Here is a 17,121-nt window from a genome sequence, read left to right on the forward strand (position 1 = left end):
GTTTCCGGCTAGAGGAGAAGGAAGAAGAGGCTGCCACAGTAGCAGCTGAGCAGGCAAGCAGGTGAGGAAGCAAAAGACGTCACATCAGCATCAGCTTTGCTGGCATGCTAGAGACAGATACTGATACAAAATCAGAGTTCACAACAGTGAGCTCCCCTTATACGTGAAGTGTATCTTCAGCCTAAGTGGTTCCTTGTACTGGAAAGGGAGTTCAGCAGGCCAAAGGAATTAACTGGTTGATCTTTCTCTCTGCCATGCAATTATTCTTCAGCAGTTATCATCAAGACCAGAAAATGGCACCCAACCTGTATAAGGGCACAAGCCAGATGCACTCAAGTACTTTTAAAAGCCTAACTGATTTCAATTTCTTCATGTTTATTTTCCCCACTGAAATCAGTTGAATGGATAAGTGTTTAAATCTGAATCAGTTCTGAATTCCTCACAGATGCAATACCCAGAGAACATACCAAGGGAACACATTGTAACTACTGTAAACACTGCTTTTTGAACTCAAAGCCTTTCTTTTCTCAGTTAAAAATACAAAATTGCAAGCAAAACAGGGTAATACTTTAAGTTAATTTTACAAAAAGAAATATTTTATGCACTAGAAAAATAGTCTAAAAGGCTAGATACAGCATTTCTAAAATAATAACAATAATAATAATAATAGCATGATCTGGAAGAAATGTTAAAGGCCATAGCACCAATAAACTCCCATGGCAAGATATGTTGCCTCAGTAGACATGAGAAGTGATGAAGATATAAATTTTAGCCAGAAAAGTTGTGTATGTTCCTTGACGCCAAAGCTTCATTTCAACATCTAATAAAAAGTCTTTGGGTTCCTTCACTTGCCGTTGAAGGTAGACAATGCCTGTGTAGGAATTAAGCTTTCTAGTGCTGAAGTAGTTCTCTTCATTTCCTTTGTTGATGGTGAGAATTATGTTGTCACCAGCATAAGCTGGAGAGGGACCAATTCGGAAAATATGAGCTGGGACTACAATGTTGGTTTGGAAGTTAAGCTGATAGTAAGTAATTCTCAAGGGAGTGTTTTGGCAGTCCAGAAAGCTGAGGCAGTTGATTCGCTCACACCTCCTGAGGAAAAAAAAGAGAGGAAATATTTAGCACTACAGTGTGATTCAGAAGATGCAGCATCTGGGTGATTCGCAAGGTCCCAGAGAACCTCTCATGTATTAGATAGGTACACAGAACAGCTGTAAACTTTTAACCATGTAATTAACAGCTGCTTGTTCTTCTTTTACAACACCCTTTACACTGATGCAATTGTCAGCATAACAGCCAAGTATCAAAAGATCATGTGCCCTGAAAACCCCTTCTGGAAGCTCTACAATGAGTGTATAGAGGACTACAGACAAAATCACACTATGTGGGTTTGCCTGGAAAAGGAATCTGTGTTTCATCAAAGTGCAGTACTCTGATCAAGCAGTATAAAAGCTAGAGAAAAGGCAGCCCAGGAGTTTGGTTTCTCCGTTCATTTCCAGCTGCATAGCTTTAGAAGAAGGAGCTGCCTTATACTAAGTCAGACATTTCTGAGGAGAAGAAATTTCTGACTAGAAAGAGTCTGCAGAGTCTCAAGCAGGGCCTCCTTCAGGAAAGAGCCTATTTGGAGTTTCACCCTTTTTTGGGGGGTGCTGTCAAGTCACAGCTGACTTATGGCGACCACGTAGGGTTTTCTAGGCAAGAGACATTTGGTTTACCATTGCCTGCCTCTTCATCATGACCCTAGTATTCCTTGGAAGTTGCCCATCCAAATACTTACCAGGGCTGACCCTGCTTAGCTTCTGAGATCTGACGAGCTATCCAGGTCAGATTTCACTAGGGGGTTAAATATACACTTATTGAATATCTGTGCAAATTATATTTCTGGCCTCCTGGTTGGGGGTGGAAGGTTGTGATGCAGAGATCTGGGGGCTGGATTCATGGGGAAAGCTCCAGTCAAAGATCCTGGATGTTTATGTACTTAGGATATTAAGGGCCATAACATGGATTTTGTTAAAACACATAATAGTAGTACTTATATTACTAATATTATACTAGAGCCAGTAATGTGACACTAGGATCTGGGAGACCCAGGTGGGAATCCCCACTCAGCCCTGGAAACTTGCTTGGTGATCTAGTACCAGTCACACACACTCAGCCAAACCTGCCTCGCAAAGCTATGAGGTAAAAATGGAGGCAAGGAGAACAATGTAAGCTGTTTTGAGTCTGCACTGAAGAAAAAGGTGAATGAATGGAGCAGATACATACATACATACATACATACATACATACATACATACATACACACACACACACACACACAGTAACTACTTTCAAAATTTGGGGTTTTGAGGACAATGCTGGGGAACTCAGAAAAGTCTTACATATTTTTAGTCAGCAATATTGGGGAGGGGGGAAATCCCCAGTATTTGGAAAAACAAATTCTTTGGGCTGTGTCTACACTAACATTTCCATGGATGCAAGGACTTCTACCCTCAGAGTGTAATTTTCCTGCTTCCTCCTTCCATGGCAGCTTGAAATGTCCCTGAAATCCTGTTTTCAAGGGAGAGGGGCTTTCAGGAACAGGGTTTTTTGGGAGGAGGAGGTGGGCTACTGTGGGAAAAGGGAGGCAGAAAAATCAAGCTATGGGGGAGAATTGCTTGAGCTTATAGAGTCATTTCGCTGGAATCTTTGTCCAGATTCTCTAGGCTGACATATTCAATAGCAATTTTAATTGAAAATTTTATTATCGAATAACTTCAAGGTAGCAGAACATGTCCAACATTTTCTCCTATATTTGAATTAATGGAACTCACCTCCCTCCCATTAGTTTCTGATATGTGAAACACTTAGATTTTACCATTACTTATTGTAGATAAATAGTGTGCCATATGTTACATTCTACTTTAAAGACTGTTAGAATTTAGATAACTTCGTCCTATAGTAAGAAGCAGCAGTATTTATGTGAAATTTGATTCTTACATGGAAGACTATCCTCCAAGAGCCTCAGACCACATATTAATGATTTTTTAACTGAACTCAGAAGTCTATTCATGCAAAACATGTACTCTACCAATGAACTGTGGCATCTGTACCGTGGTGAAGTGGTTAAGAGCAGTGGTTTGGAGCAGTGGACTCTGATCTGGAGAACCAGGCTTGATTTCCCACTCCTCCACATGAGCAGCAGAGGCACATATCTCTTTAAAGGGCACCCCACGCCTCTCCAGGGAAGCCCCCTGAAGGGGGGCGGGGTGCCCTTTAAACAGATCTGTGCCTCCCGGCCGGGAGGCACAGATGTATTTAAAGCCCCCCCCCCAGTCCTGCCGGGAGTCCCGGCAGGGCTGGGGGGGGCGTCTGAAAACCCTCTGCGATGCCTGCGCAGACAGCGCAGAGGGTCTTGCCAGCCCCCCACCAGCCCTGCCGGGAGTCCAGGCAGGGCTGGGGGGGGTCTGGAAACCCTCTGCGCTCTCTGCGCAGAGAGCGCAGAGGCGCTTGACAGCCCCCCGCCTGCCTTCCCGGGAGTCCCGGGAGGGGGGGCGGGGGTCTTTAAACCTCTCTGCACTGCCTGCGCAGACAGCGCAGAGGGGCTTGTTTAAAGGGTCCCCCACGCGCCTTCAGGGAAGCGCTGGGAGGCGCAGCTGGGAGGCGCAGATCTGTTTAAAGGGCCCCCACGTGCCTTCAGGGAATCCCCCTGAAGGCGTGCGGGGGGCCGAATTTTCCCCCGAACTCCGGATGCCCCCGAATTTCTGGGGATCTGAAGCGGGGGAGTTCGGACTTCGGCACGGCCCGAATAAAAACGGGCCGAATTTTGCCGAAGCCGAACTATACCGAATTTTTTTTTCAACAGCCCTAAATCCTTCAACCACTCTTCAGGTTGCGAAATTTTGTTTAGCAGCAATGAAAATTTGTCGCCTTGGAACAGTGCAACTGACAGATATGTCCCAGCTGTAATTCTTTTTTAAAAAAATGTTTTAAAAATGTTTTAAGATTCAGACTGTAATTCTTTGATTGTAAGAATCTATTAGTCCATGCTTTCTGTTTTATCATGTTTTGACTGGCTAAGTGCCGCAAATAAATTCTCTCTCTCTCTCTCTCTCTCTCCCTGTCTGTCTGTCTGTCTATCCTAATCGTCTGCTTATATTCAGCTGCAGGTACCCTGATAGAATCTTGTCCCCTGACTTGGGACCAACTTCTATTCATTTAACAGAATGCCCTATGCCCATACAAGTGTATGCATGCAGGCCCTTCCCCCACAAAAAGCTGGAATCCAAATCATGTGTGTACCTTTCTATTCACAAAGTAACACATTGAGATCAAGCAATAGGGTAAGAATGATTCTCTCCCCTTTACATGTGTTCAATGTACCTGTACACTGTACATAGGACCAAGTGCTATGAGGAAAGGTTGAAGGAGATCAGTATGTTTAGCCAGGAGAGGACACGACTGAGAGATGATATGATAGCCACCTTCAAATATTTGAAGGACTGTCATATAGAGGATGGTGCATATAGAGTTGTTTCCTGTTGCCCAAAAAAATCAGACCAGAACCAATGGACTGAAATTAAATCAAAAGGGTTTTCAGCTAAACATTAGGAAGAACTTTCTGACAGTTAGAGTAGTTCCTCAATGAAACAGACTAACTTGGGAAGTGGGGGCTCTCTCCTTCTTTGGAGGTTTTTAAAAGTAGAGTAAATGGCCATCTGACAGCAATGCTGATTCTGTGAACTTAGGGAGGTCATGAGAGGGAGGACAGGAAGGCTTGCATCTGTGTTTGGTTCTTGTGGCCCTTTCTTACATGTCCAGGATAATGCCAATTGCCACTCCGGGGTCAGGAAGGAATTTTCCTCCAGGCCATATTGGCCAGGGGTCCTGGAGGTTTTTTGCCTTCCTCTGGGCCCTGGGAAAAAGGGGGGGAAGGTAGTTGTGAATTTCCTGTGTTGTGCAGGGGATTGGACTAGATGACCCTTGAGGTCCCTTCCGGCTCTATGTTTCTTTCTCTGTGACTGAGAATAACCATAATTAAAAGTTTCTAATGAGTGTATGCCAAATGGTTGCAGACACTTTGCTGCAAAAGGAATGCTTTAGAGAGGCTTAAATTGTTCTCTGAAACCTCAAAAAACACTATTTTTAACAACTGTTCATTGACTCTCTTCCCAGCTGTTTTACTGCATAGTTTTTTTAAAAAATCTTATTGACAATAGCTACCCAGGGATCATTTTGATGATATTATAATACTACATGAAGAATGGACCACAATGTTACATTGCTGATTGGTTTTGCTTTCTGCACCTATTCTGAATGGCCAAACACTTTCCCCTTGGTATATACTCCTTGAAAAAGGGCTGAAAGGGAAGACACTTGGATTACCCTCAAACAAGAGCATTTTGGGTTTAACAGACAGCCTTTCATCATACAGAACAGTTACTTAGGAGCATTGTAAATTCTTTCCTCCCCCTGTGATGTAGGCATTTTACTTTTTTATTTTTTACATATGGTTTGGACTTACATATCAGACACTTTTCTATAGTTGTCTGGGCACTCAAACAAAAGACATCGGAAACTGCCTTGAATATTGTAACACGACTGGGCTGATGAACAACTGTGGTTTCCCAGTGCACATTCATCAATATCTGGGAATAAAACACACAGGAGAGATTACACAATACACTCACAAACAGTATATAGTCACACACAAGATGCAACCTTATCCCCAAGCCATGCTAGAAATATCCCATGCATTAACTGACTGTGATGACAGGAATGGGGGAAAGTATATGTTTCTACTAACAGAAGTGAGGGATGTGTTCGTTTTGCTCCCACATAATAAAGAAAAATTTTAATCCAATTTTCCTCTCTGTTAATTGTTTACCCATTTTGTACATTGCTGGGCAGTAAAAGAATTCACTTGATATGCATCCCACCTGATCCTAAATATTTAATTTTCAGTATCAACAAAACTGTATAGTGCAGAATTAAGGTGACAAATGCATTCATAAGTCAATAATTTTAAGAAAGGAAACAATAAGGGGAAACTCACTGCATCCAGTGAGTTCTCTGTGTGGACCTACTTTTCACTGGGATCTTAATGGGACTCATGTTGCTGAAAAGAGCAATGGCTCTTTTAAATATATATTTTGATATATGGGTCTATACCACAAAGGTACATATGATAAATTTATTTTCACCTAAAGTGCTTAACAATAAAAAAATATGCTGGTTGCTGGGTGCAGAACAGTTCTTGAACAATAAGATAATAAAGTATTAAGTTGTGGTTCTGAAAATACAGAAATACCAGATGTGATGGATCCAGTTCAAGTCGATTAAAAAAACCCTGTCTGAGCTTTTGTAGCCATACAGAGAACTCGCAAATGTCTAGACAGCATGCAGGGGTTTGCAAATAAAATCAATATTAACAGGCAAACCATGTGGCAAAGTACTGTGGTAAAATCTGCCAGTTGTCATACAGGAGACATAATCCTAAAAAATACCATAGCTTTCCCTGAGGGACAAGAATTGTTCTTGCATGCAGTGTGGCTTGGTTTAAAAGCCCATGAAGAAAAATGTTCAAGAGGAAGTCAAAAAGAATTAAATTAAGCTCCTCCTCGCTGATTCTTAAAACAAGGTGAAAAGATAAATTGTTTCCATCTGGTATCTAATGTCACAAAGAGATTTACATCTCCACATTGGCTCCAAAGTTTTACCACATGGTTTTGAAAACAATGATCCATAACATGAAACTCCTGCATGCCAGTTCAAACATATCAGCATGAATTGCTGAACTGTAAAAAAAGAAGAAGCCATGGATGAAATATAAAGGGAAAAATATAGTGCATCTCAGAATAAAATGGTCTAAATTAGACAATACTTTCTCCTACATTGGCCTCAGTTCAGAAGTGAGATTGTGCCTTCTGACTCAATCTACTGGATAAACCAGTTCTAACTCTGAGCCCTCCCAGCATATGTGCATGAATATAATGTTTGAATTGGGTGGAATGGGAAAGTGCTGTCAAGTCACAATCGACTTACGGCAACCCCATAGGGGCTTCAAGGCAAGAGACATTTAGAGGTGGTTTGCCATTGCCCGCCTCTGCATAGCAACCCCGGAGTTACTTGGTGGTTTCCCATCCAAATAATGACCAGAGCCGACCCTGCTTTAGGGCTGTCGATTTGGTTCAGCCCGAACCGAAAAACACCCGAATTTCCCCTGATTCGGCGGTTTTTAGTTCGGGACGCACCGAACTCAAAAATGGCGGGAAACCGGGGGAGCCGAATTTAGTGAGTTCGGGAGTTCACGAATAAATCCGGCAAATTCAGGGCCGTCAGTAAGCAGCATTCTCCTCCCCCGGCCAATCGGTGGCCAAGCTGGGTCTTCTTCTGGCCAATCAGTCAGGATTGAGTACTGGAGGAATCAGCTGATGCGCGGCCGGGCCGGGGGGAGAGACAGTGAGAGAAATCCTCGTGTGAGTGTGTGTGGGGGGGGGGCTTGTGCACATTTGCTCCTTTCCGTGGCTGCAGGGGGCGCATATTTGGGGGTACAGACCCCAAACTTTCAGTGGAGCTTCAGATAAGCCTTCTTAAGAGACCCCCCTGGTTCTGTAAACATTGGGTCAGGGGGTCCCGAGATATGGGCTCCCCCCTTTTCTCTTTCCGTGGCTGCAGGGGGCGCATTTTTGGGGGTACAGACCCCAAACTTTCAGCAGAGCTTTAGGCGAGCCTTGTTAAGAGACCCCCCATGTTTTGTAGACTTTGGGTCAGGGGATCCCGAGATATGGGCTCCACCCCTTTTCCCTCCCCCCTTTTCCATTTCCATGGCTGCAGGGGGCGCTTTTTTGGGGGTGCAGCCCCCAAACCTTCAGGATATCTTCAGACGAGCCTTCTTAAGAGACCCCCCATGTTTTGTAAAGATGGGTTCAGTGGGGGCAGAAATATCGGCTCCCCCCTTTTCTCTTTCCGTAGCTGCAGGGGGTGCATTTTTTGGGGTACAGACCCCAAACTTTCAGCAGAGCTTCAGACAAGCCTTCTTAAGAGACCCCCCAAGTTTTGTAAACATTGGCCCAGGGGACCCCGAGATATGGGCTTTCCCCTTTTCCCTATTGGGATGAATGGATCACCCGATCCTGTATGCATCTCCAGAGCAAAACGTCCCGTGCTTAAATGGAATCGTCTTGGATTACCCAGTCCTTCTCCCAGCCCCTCTTGATGGAACAGAAGACAGCCACAGTAAGATCCCTTTGGGGGCTTTAATCTATACTTTTTCTCCTGTGTGTGTGTGTGGGGGGGGGGAAGCAGAGTGTGTGTGTGTGTGGGGAGGGAGCAGTTTCTGTGGGTGGGGGGGAAGCCAAAGGGGGATTTTGCCCGTTCTTCCTGGGGGGGGTGTGCCCCCTCGAGTCTCTCTCTCCCTGGTTTGAGGGGGGCTTCAGTTGTATGTCCTCAGGTTTTCCCTCATTCATACGACGGTTAGGTCTATTTTGATGCTTGCTAAAACTGGTTTTCAAATGGTGACTTAAAGAATGCATTTGCCTGGTCCCGAGTCCCATGCAAAAGGGGAAATTCCACCCCCTCTTGCTCATTATGCATAGCTAGCTGCCTCTGTCCCTTTCCATGGTTTGCAAACTCCCAGGTGTCAGGTGTTGCTTAGCATGTTTGCAAAGGTGTTGCTTTGCAATTGTGTTGCTTTGCAGTGTTGCTTTGCAGTTGTGTTGCTTTGCAAACTTCTTAGCACCTGCCCCGCCCTTTGCATGTTTGCAAAGGTGTTGCTTTGCAGTTGTGTTGCTTTGCAGTGTTGCTTTGTAGTTGTGTTGCTTTGCAAACTTCTTAGCACCTTCTCCACCCTTTGCATGTTTGCAAAGGTGTTACTTTGCAGTTGTGTTGCTTTGCAGTGTTGCTTTGCAGTTGTGTTGCTTTGCAAACTTCTTTGCACCTGCCCCGCCCTTGCTCTCATCAGCTGTTTGTCGGGGCTGGGAGCTTTGTGCGTGGGCGGCAAGCTCTGCTCAGAGATGCACATTAAGGGTGGGAGGACCCCTTTCGGGGCCCATATCTCAGCCCCCCCTGACCCAATCTTTACAAAACTTGGGGGGTCTGGCAAGAAGGGTCCTTTGCAGCTCCGTTGAAAGTTTGGGACCTCTATCCCCAAAAATGCCCCCCAGAGCCACGGAAAGGCGCGGTTGTGTTTTTAATGGCTTTATTTGGCCGAATTTTCCCCCCGAACTTTGAATTCCCGCCGAATTGCACGGACCTGAAGTGGGGGAGTTCGGACTTCAGCATATCCCGAATCTAAACGGGCCGAATTCAGCCGAATCTGAACTATACCGAATTTTTTTAAATTCAACAGCCCTACCCTGCTTAGCTTCTGAGATCTGACAAGATCAGGCTGACCTGGGTATATGTGCCTAAAATCAATGATCCTAAACAAACAAACAAACAAAAATGGCTTGATTGATATCCTTCACTTAAAATGGGGGAACTGATCTCATGATTTTGGCTTATACTCACTGGATTTTTGGCAACAAACCATTAACATTATGTTTATGCATGGATATCTTTAAAATAGGTGAAGAGTCTGATCTCACTCCTCTGCAGAACATGAGGCAGGGAATAATGTAATCCAATCTGTTTCATTAATGACTGGATTAATTATAAATATCCAGGGATGGATCCTCAGCTGGGCTGATTCCCAACTGTGGCTTTCAAATTCAACATGTTCAGCTCTGTCAGTCAGACATGAGGCATTCACTGGATTTGTTCAGTTCAGCACTGAATAACCCAAACGCCTGCCAAATAAGTTTGCATCAGGTTTTCACGTATGGGGCATACGTGAAAATACTGTTCATCCAAACAGATCACCAGCCATTAATATTGCTAAGGCCTGCTTAGAAAACAACTGAATGGATAGGGTTTTTTCTTCATAGTGTTTACTGACAACTGATTTATATGATTTGTGACAGATTTAACTGTCTGTTTAAACAATTGCCTGCTGGGTGGAGCAACTACTCAGCAAGGGCAAGAGGAGTAGAACTCCAACAGTCTGTGGAGACTGAGCATGTGTAAAAATTCAGTCATACTATAAAAAAGTAATAGTTGAAGCAACCTGCTGAAAAGCCACAAATGGGTTGATGGACAGATAAACAGTTTGTTGAAAAACCAGTTCCCTGTTCACAACCTGCAAACAGGGTATGAGCTGAACCAGTTGTTCAGGCATCCCTAGTCAAAACAGTTTTAGTCCTTATATCAATTTTATGGGCAGTAATTATGATGCATCCTGACCTGGATGGCTCAGGCTAGCCTGATGTTGTCAGATCTTGGAAGCTAGGCAGGGTTGGCCCTGGTTAGTACTTTGATGGGAGACCACCAAAGAAGTTCATGGTCAAAAGTTTAATTTTCTTCATTCATTTAATTGATTCTTTCTGTCTAGTTAACTAGCACTCTTCAAATGTCCTAAAAGTTCCCATTTGGCCTAGGATGAGGGCAAGTTGCCCTCTCTAAGATTTAGCCTTCTCCCTTATCTACATGGGAGACAGAAGGCCTGCATTCCTTCAGTTTATGGTCTTATTCCTTTCCTGACTTTTGCTATGTTGTCCTGAAGTACTTGCCAAATGTGACCCTTCCCCCCTCCTTTTCCCCCTCCATACCCATAGAGCTATTTACTATCCCTAGTTAGGTAGATAACGTAGTCCTACGCAAGATCCTGGGTCCCACCATCTGTGAGACTCACAAGGCGGGAAAATCCACAGGTTTGATTGTTTTCAGATGGATGTCACCAATTAGGTACGGAAATGAGCTGATGATATTAAAAGTACTATATCTGACCTGACCTATGCTTGGAGAGTTGCCAGCGCTATGGATTTCCTTGTAGTGACCAGGTACTTATCTTGATCAATCACTGTTTGTTTTTAGAATAAAGAGTCTTTGCCTTCTTAACCTCTCTGTTGATTTATTGGACCCTTTTGGAAACCCACTCAAATTTTCCTTGTCAAAGTCCAGTGTTGTTATGCTGAGGTAGGCAATGGCAAACCACCTCTGTTCATCTTTCCTTGAAAACCCCATGAGGGGCTTGCCATAAGTTGTCTGCGAGTTGGCGGCAGCATTTTATACACACAATTATGATGCTATCAGTGCTATCAACTTCTGCTAGAAGAGTCAAGCAAAAGTGCAATGATTTCATCTCAGAGAAAACAGATTTTTGTATATGGTAGTATTGACATTGGCTAAGATAACACTGGGGTGGGGGATTTTTGAATGACTCATCTCTGACAGCTGATGCATATCAGCAAACCACCAAGCCACTCAAGTGAATGACTAACAGACATGGGCAAACTGGCCCTTATTTAAATGAATAATTTGGTCTCTAAGGAAGACTTTGGCTACTATGCAGAGGAAGCCAATGGCAAACCACCTCTGTTCATTGCTTGCTTTGAAAACCCTATGAAGTGGAACTTCATGGGGTCACCATGAATCAGTTGCAACTGGACAGCACACTTTACCTTTTATAATATCAGATGGAATGCTAAAGGTGATGAAGATAGGAAAACCTCTCCAAAATTACTTCCTTGCCCCCAGATAGTAATGCATCACAGCTCAGTAGGCTTGGAGGGCACACCTTAACTTGCCTTCAGCAGGTCACACATGAAATCCTAGGAACTCTGTTCTGGGATTAAGCCCCATTGAATAAAACAAGGCTTACTTCTGAGTGGACCTGCTGAGGATTGCACCCTGAGTCCCTCTCACCCTTCAAATCTGGCATTATTTTTCCTTCCTCTTTCTCCTTAAATTATTTGTCAACTGCTGCTGCCATGATAATTGCATTAACAGTTATATGTAGTAAGAGGAAGGATACTGAACTTAACAGTCCATAACGTGATAGAAGAATTTTAAGGAACTGAGGCATCTTATTCTTACCACGGCAAGTCCTTCCATTTGCTGACATTGTATAGCCTTCATCAGGACAAACACACTGATAACTTCCAGGTACATTAATACACCGAAAAGTGCACAGAATACCAGCACTTTGTGTGCACTCATCTATATCTGGAATAAAACAATTATATATGCATCAGTACCATGAAAAGCATTACTAAACCAATGGAAAATTCAGAATATAGTTGTGAAGTTAATGCATTACCTTTGCAAGAATGACCATCTTCTGCTAACTGATAGCCTTGCCTACAATAACACTGATAGGAACCATAAATATTTGCACATTCTTGACTGCATGGATTGCTGTCACATTCATTGATGTCTGCATAAAAAGTGAGAACAGACATTATATTTAATCAGGCTAACCCACAGCCATTTCTGGCAATGACCCAGAGCAAAATTATTGAAAGAAAGGTGAAAGAGACTCCACAAAGGGCAACTGCTAAACATGTTGATGATTGAAAAAAGGTCTATGAAGACAAATGTTCAGTTTGTACATATTGGCACACAGAGGAAATAATACCTAGGGTTTTCTTTTAGTAGTACAAGTGAATGGAAATGACCACAGCCCAAAGGCTACCCAGGGCATATGTAATTAATGCACATTTATAATGTGAGAAACAGAAAAGGAAAAAACTACTGCAACCATTACAGCTTTCTGAAAATTATAGCATTCTGAAAATGCCTTCTGAAATCCTGCACACATGGACCCATATGGCCAATTCATGTCAATAAGATTTATGGCTCACAGGGCACAAGACTGCTGCCGAAAGTGCATGAAGCTATGTAAGAAAATGAATAAGTAAAAGAAAAAGGAGGAAAGTCCTCATTTGATGATCATCCCCACTTGACATTATTCTGAAATTTCTTTTAAAGGAGTCTATGAGTTTTAGATTCTAACCCATCACATTTAAGGGGCTTTTCTTTCTTTTTAGTACGGTTCAAATATAATGACCACATAGTGATGCCAGATCAAGAAAACTTAGCTATGTTAGAAGGAGATGTTAGAAGGGCGGAAAATTTCCATCACAGACTGTCCAAGTAGATGCTTGGCATGCCAAAGATCTCAGGTTCAATTCCTGGTGTGGCATGAGTGCCACTCTGTTCAGCCCTCTGAGGCATCTAGGCATCAGCAGCCACCCTGGCTCCCTACCTGGTGCCGTGCCAGTTTCCCACCTCGCCTGACCCTCGGAGGGCTTTCTCTTTCTCTTCTCCTTCAGTATGCTGCCACTAACTGGTCATTTTAGTATGTGGGTCTAGTCTCTCAGGCCCAGCTACCCTGGCACACATGGATCAGTGTGCAGGACTGAGAAACCCTGCAGAGAGCAAACTATGCAGTGAACCAAGGAATGGAGGAGACCTAAATGCTATCCTGGACCAAGCTGCAAAGTGTTGGCAGAATCCTGCAAAAGGCAAGCAGTGCTGTGAACCCAGGAAAGGAAGCTGCGAACCACTGGAAGAAAAGACTGTCTCCAGCCCCACCTGAAACCTCCCTGAACCATGGAAGAGCTGTTCCTTTCTACACAAAGAGCAGGACATTGTAACATTTGCATGACAATTGTAACATTTGCATGACATTGTAACATTTGCCAGGTCCCCTCTCTCCTCCAGCGGGAGGTTTTTTGGGCTGAGGTGAGGGAAAGATCGCGCCAACACGATTGCGTCACTTTCCGGTCTGAGATTGAAGAGCCATTCATGCAACAGGAGACCAATACCAGTCAATAGACAATACTGAGCTAAATAGACTAGGGATGTGTACTAGAAAAAAAAAACCTCAGTATTTTTTGGATTTCTGGAAACTCGTAAATACTGGTAGTCAATAGTATTTCTCCTCCCCCCACCCCAGTATCTTTTTGGAATTCAGGTTCTGGCTTTTCTTGGATTCCAGAATTATTTGGGTTCTATTATTGCGTATGGGGGGATTTCTTTTAGAGGGGGCTGGAGGGGCTGTTTGTCAACCAAATGACAACCAAATGAATTAAAAGCCTGTTCTCAAACTGGGAGTGTGAGTGGTAAAAGGCCCGTTGTGATGCAGCGGGTATAAACCAGAAGTGATGTGGCGAGGTGGGCAGGCGCATGTGCCTGTGCTGCCCGCTGACCCTCAGCTGGTTGGCGTGCAGCCAGGTGGATTGGTGGGGGTTTGCCCACCACCACACGGCACTTGGCAACCCTAACGTGGCAGCTATATCAAGATTAGCCTGAAGACCATATCAAGAGACAATGATGCTCCCCTTCACACCCTGAAATTCCTTTATTGGGACAGCTGGAGAACAGGCTTCTAATTCATTTGATTGACAAACAGCCACTCCAGCCCTCTCTAAAAAAGTCCCCCTGTACGCAATAATGGAACCCGAATAATTCTGGAATCCAAGAAAAGCCAGAACCTGAATCCCAAAAAGATATTGGGGGAAAGGAGAAATAGTACTGACTACCAGTATTTATGCGTTTCCAGAAATCCAAAAAAAGTGAGGTTTTTTTTTTCTAGGGCACATCCCTCGTCTATTTAGCTCAGTATTGTCTATTGACTGGTACTGACTCTCCTGTTGCATGAATGGCTCTTCAGTCTCAGACAGAAAAAGCTCTTTTCCAACACCTCCTACTTAAGATCCTTTAACTGATGACGTCCGTTCACTTGGGGCCTTCTGCATGTAAAACATCTTCATCATTGAGTTTTCCCCAAAAGAGCTCTATAGTCCACACTGTCAACACATCTTTCTTTAATAGTTCTGTCATCAAAGGGCATTATATCACCTCCAATTACCTTCACAGTGCTTCCCATCATAAGCCAAATGAAAGCCAGAAGAACAGGAACAATGATAGGACCCAGGGGTATTTTCACATGAGTGTTGACATAGTCGGCCGGGATAGTTCCAGCATTCATTTAGATCTGCCATAAACATAGAATATATAAGGAAAACTGCAGGGTGGGAATGGGGGGTGGGTAACACGTATAATAGTGACTGCAAATGATGAAATATAGAAAGAGAAATTATTTCTATCATAGGAGTGTACGAAGACAGGCCCGTTGTCGCCACAGAGCTTTCCATCCTATATTTCCAAATATCCTTTTTTACATCACACTGCCCTTGTACAAATCTATGGTGAGACATCTAAAAAAGGATATTGCAGAGCTTGAGAAGATGCAGAAAACAGCAATCAAAATGATCAGGGGACTAGAGCAACTGCCCTACGAGGAGCAGTTAAAACGCTTAGGGCTGTTTAGCTTGGAAAGATGGTGGTTAAGGGGAGACATGATAGAGGTCTATATAATTATGCATGGTATGGAGGGTGAGAGATTCAAAACAGATAAAAGGAAGTATTTCTTCACACAACACATAGTTAAATTGTGGAACTCCCTGCCCCAGGAAGTGGTGATGGCTGCTAACTTGGAAGGCTTTAAGAGGGGAGTGGACATGTTCATGGAGGAGAGGGGTATTCATGGCTATTAGTTAAAATGGATACTGGTCATGATGCATACCTATTCTCTCCAGGACCAGAGGAGCATGCCTATTATATTATGTGCTTTGGAACACAGCAGGATAATGCTGCTGCGGTTGTCTTGTTTGTGGGGTAGAAGCATGCGGTTGTCCACTGTGTGAACAGACTGCTGGACGTTATGGACCTTGGTCTGATCCAGCATGGCCTTTCTTACGTTCTTATGTACATGGTTCACATGCATATGAAATAGCATTGTTTGTTCATGCCCCAGTTTATATTTTCAGCATTAATTATGCATTATCTAGTCAAGTGATACTCACTCCATGGCTTTCAGACAGCCACATCTGCAATTATCACTAACCAAAACAGCTGATACCTTTCTCCGGCAGTGGCCATTTCAAGATGGACCCATCTGCCAACCAAAATCCCCACCAGGCCTTGCCCACCTTCCTGAAACACAGGGCAGGTTCCACATTTGGGAATAGTGATCAGAAGAGCCGCAGGTGGCTCCTGAGACACTGCCTAAGTATCACTGATCTAGTCTCTTTGAAAGGCTACAAAGAACAACAGTGAAAAAGATGCACTTCCAAACCCACCACCTTTTCAGCGAGTCCACAGAAGTGCTTTCACAAGCTCAGTTTATGTGAAACTGATAAACTCTTCGTCAATTCCACCTCTGCAGAGGCCACACTTTTCAGTTTCATTCCTACTTTTTGCAAACTTGTATGCACAGTTCTTCTCATTTACATGAGGCACTGATTACCAAGCCACATTAGGTTTTTCATTAACACCTATGTGAAATAGTTGCTGCATACAGATAATGGAAACCCAATAGGATAGAATCAGATGTAAGTCCAGGCACATAATAGTGGAGAGACAATACTTGCTGGAAACTGATAGGCTTATATCTCTATCTCCCATGGCTCTGTTTTCTTGGGAGTCTGTGGAGACATGTGACTTCACCCCATGGGTCAGGAATGACCCGGTGCTTGCACAGGGGACCTTTAAAAAAATATTCTCAGTAATGTTTCTGATGAATAGATGAACTGCATATAACTGGACACTGTGAGGGAAAGTTGTTTCAGAAGCAATTCTATTATCTTGTTTGAGCTATAGAGCTATACTGCACCCTAAACAACAGCACTAAATACTGGTTTGTGATCCAGGCTTCATCTTTCAGTCATACTGTCTCTTCTGCCATACATACCAATGCAGGTTCTGCTGAATGCATCATACTGATATCCCATCTTGCATTCACAGCGGTAAGTTCCAGGTAGATTATGACAAACCTGTCCCTCTCCACAGCGGTGTACACCAGTCTGGCATTCATCAATGTCTAAAGAAGCAAGAGGTAGCAATTACTCTAAGCCTGGTGAGTCAAGCTGTTGGTCAGTCTCTGTGCATTACCTTTTGTGGGCAGCTGCACTGCAGGAAGAAGTTTGCATTACAAGAGAAGGAAATGGAACAGAAGCACTGTTAATGTTTTCCTGACATTGCAGGAAAAGTAATTAGCTTCCACTAGTCCCTTTCCCAAAGACAGATTAATGCAGTTCTGCATTTCTCATGGTCAGAGTTTTCAAATAAAATAAAAATATAGAATGCAGTGCTCTGGAGTGCATTCTTTTGTTCCAAACAGAAGATCCTTTCCTCAGTGTTGTCAAAAGAGCCACATCGTATATTTTGCTTTACTGTCTGTTATGCTTTGATATATAAAGCCAACCTTTTCTGGAAAAGGATAGGAAATTCAGTTACGCGAAATTATAAAATCAAGGT

At 43.5% G+C, this 17,121-nt stretch overlaps 1 protein-coding gene across 2 annotated transcripts in view; it reads right to left on the reverse strand.

Moving 5' to 3' along the window:
* Positions 1-634: 634 nt before the first annotated feature.
* FBLN2 (fibulin 2) overlaps positions 635-17,121 on the reverse strand; it is a 200,067-nt gene continuing 183,580 nt past the window's right edge. For both annotated transcript variants that reach the window (XM_056861352.1, XM_056861342.1), the window contains exons 12-17: positions 16,556-16,684; positions 14,672-14,797; positions 12,116-12,232; positions 11,893-12,021; positions 5,504-5,627; positions 635-1,092 (exon numbers count right to left, since the gene is read on the reverse strand). In XM_056861352.1, coding sequence (XP_056717330.1) covers positions 735-1,092; positions 5,504-5,627; positions 11,893-12,021; positions 12,116-12,232; positions 14,672-14,797; positions 16,556-16,684 — 983 coding nt within the window. In that variant the 3' untranslated portion in view covers positions 635-734. The remainder of the gene's footprint in view (positions 1,093-5,503; positions 5,628-11,892; positions 12,022-12,115; positions 12,233-14,671; positions 14,798-16,555; positions 16,685-17,121) is intronic.

The sequence above is a fragment of the Euleptes europaea genome, chromosome 1 (genome assembly GCF_029931775.1).
Source record: "Euleptes europaea isolate rEulEur1 chromosome 1, rEulEur1.hap1, whole genome shotgun sequence".
In the NCBI taxonomy this organism is placed as follows: Eukaryota; Metazoa; Chordata; class Lepidosauria; order Squamata; family Sphaerodactylidae; genus Euleptes; species Euleptes europaea.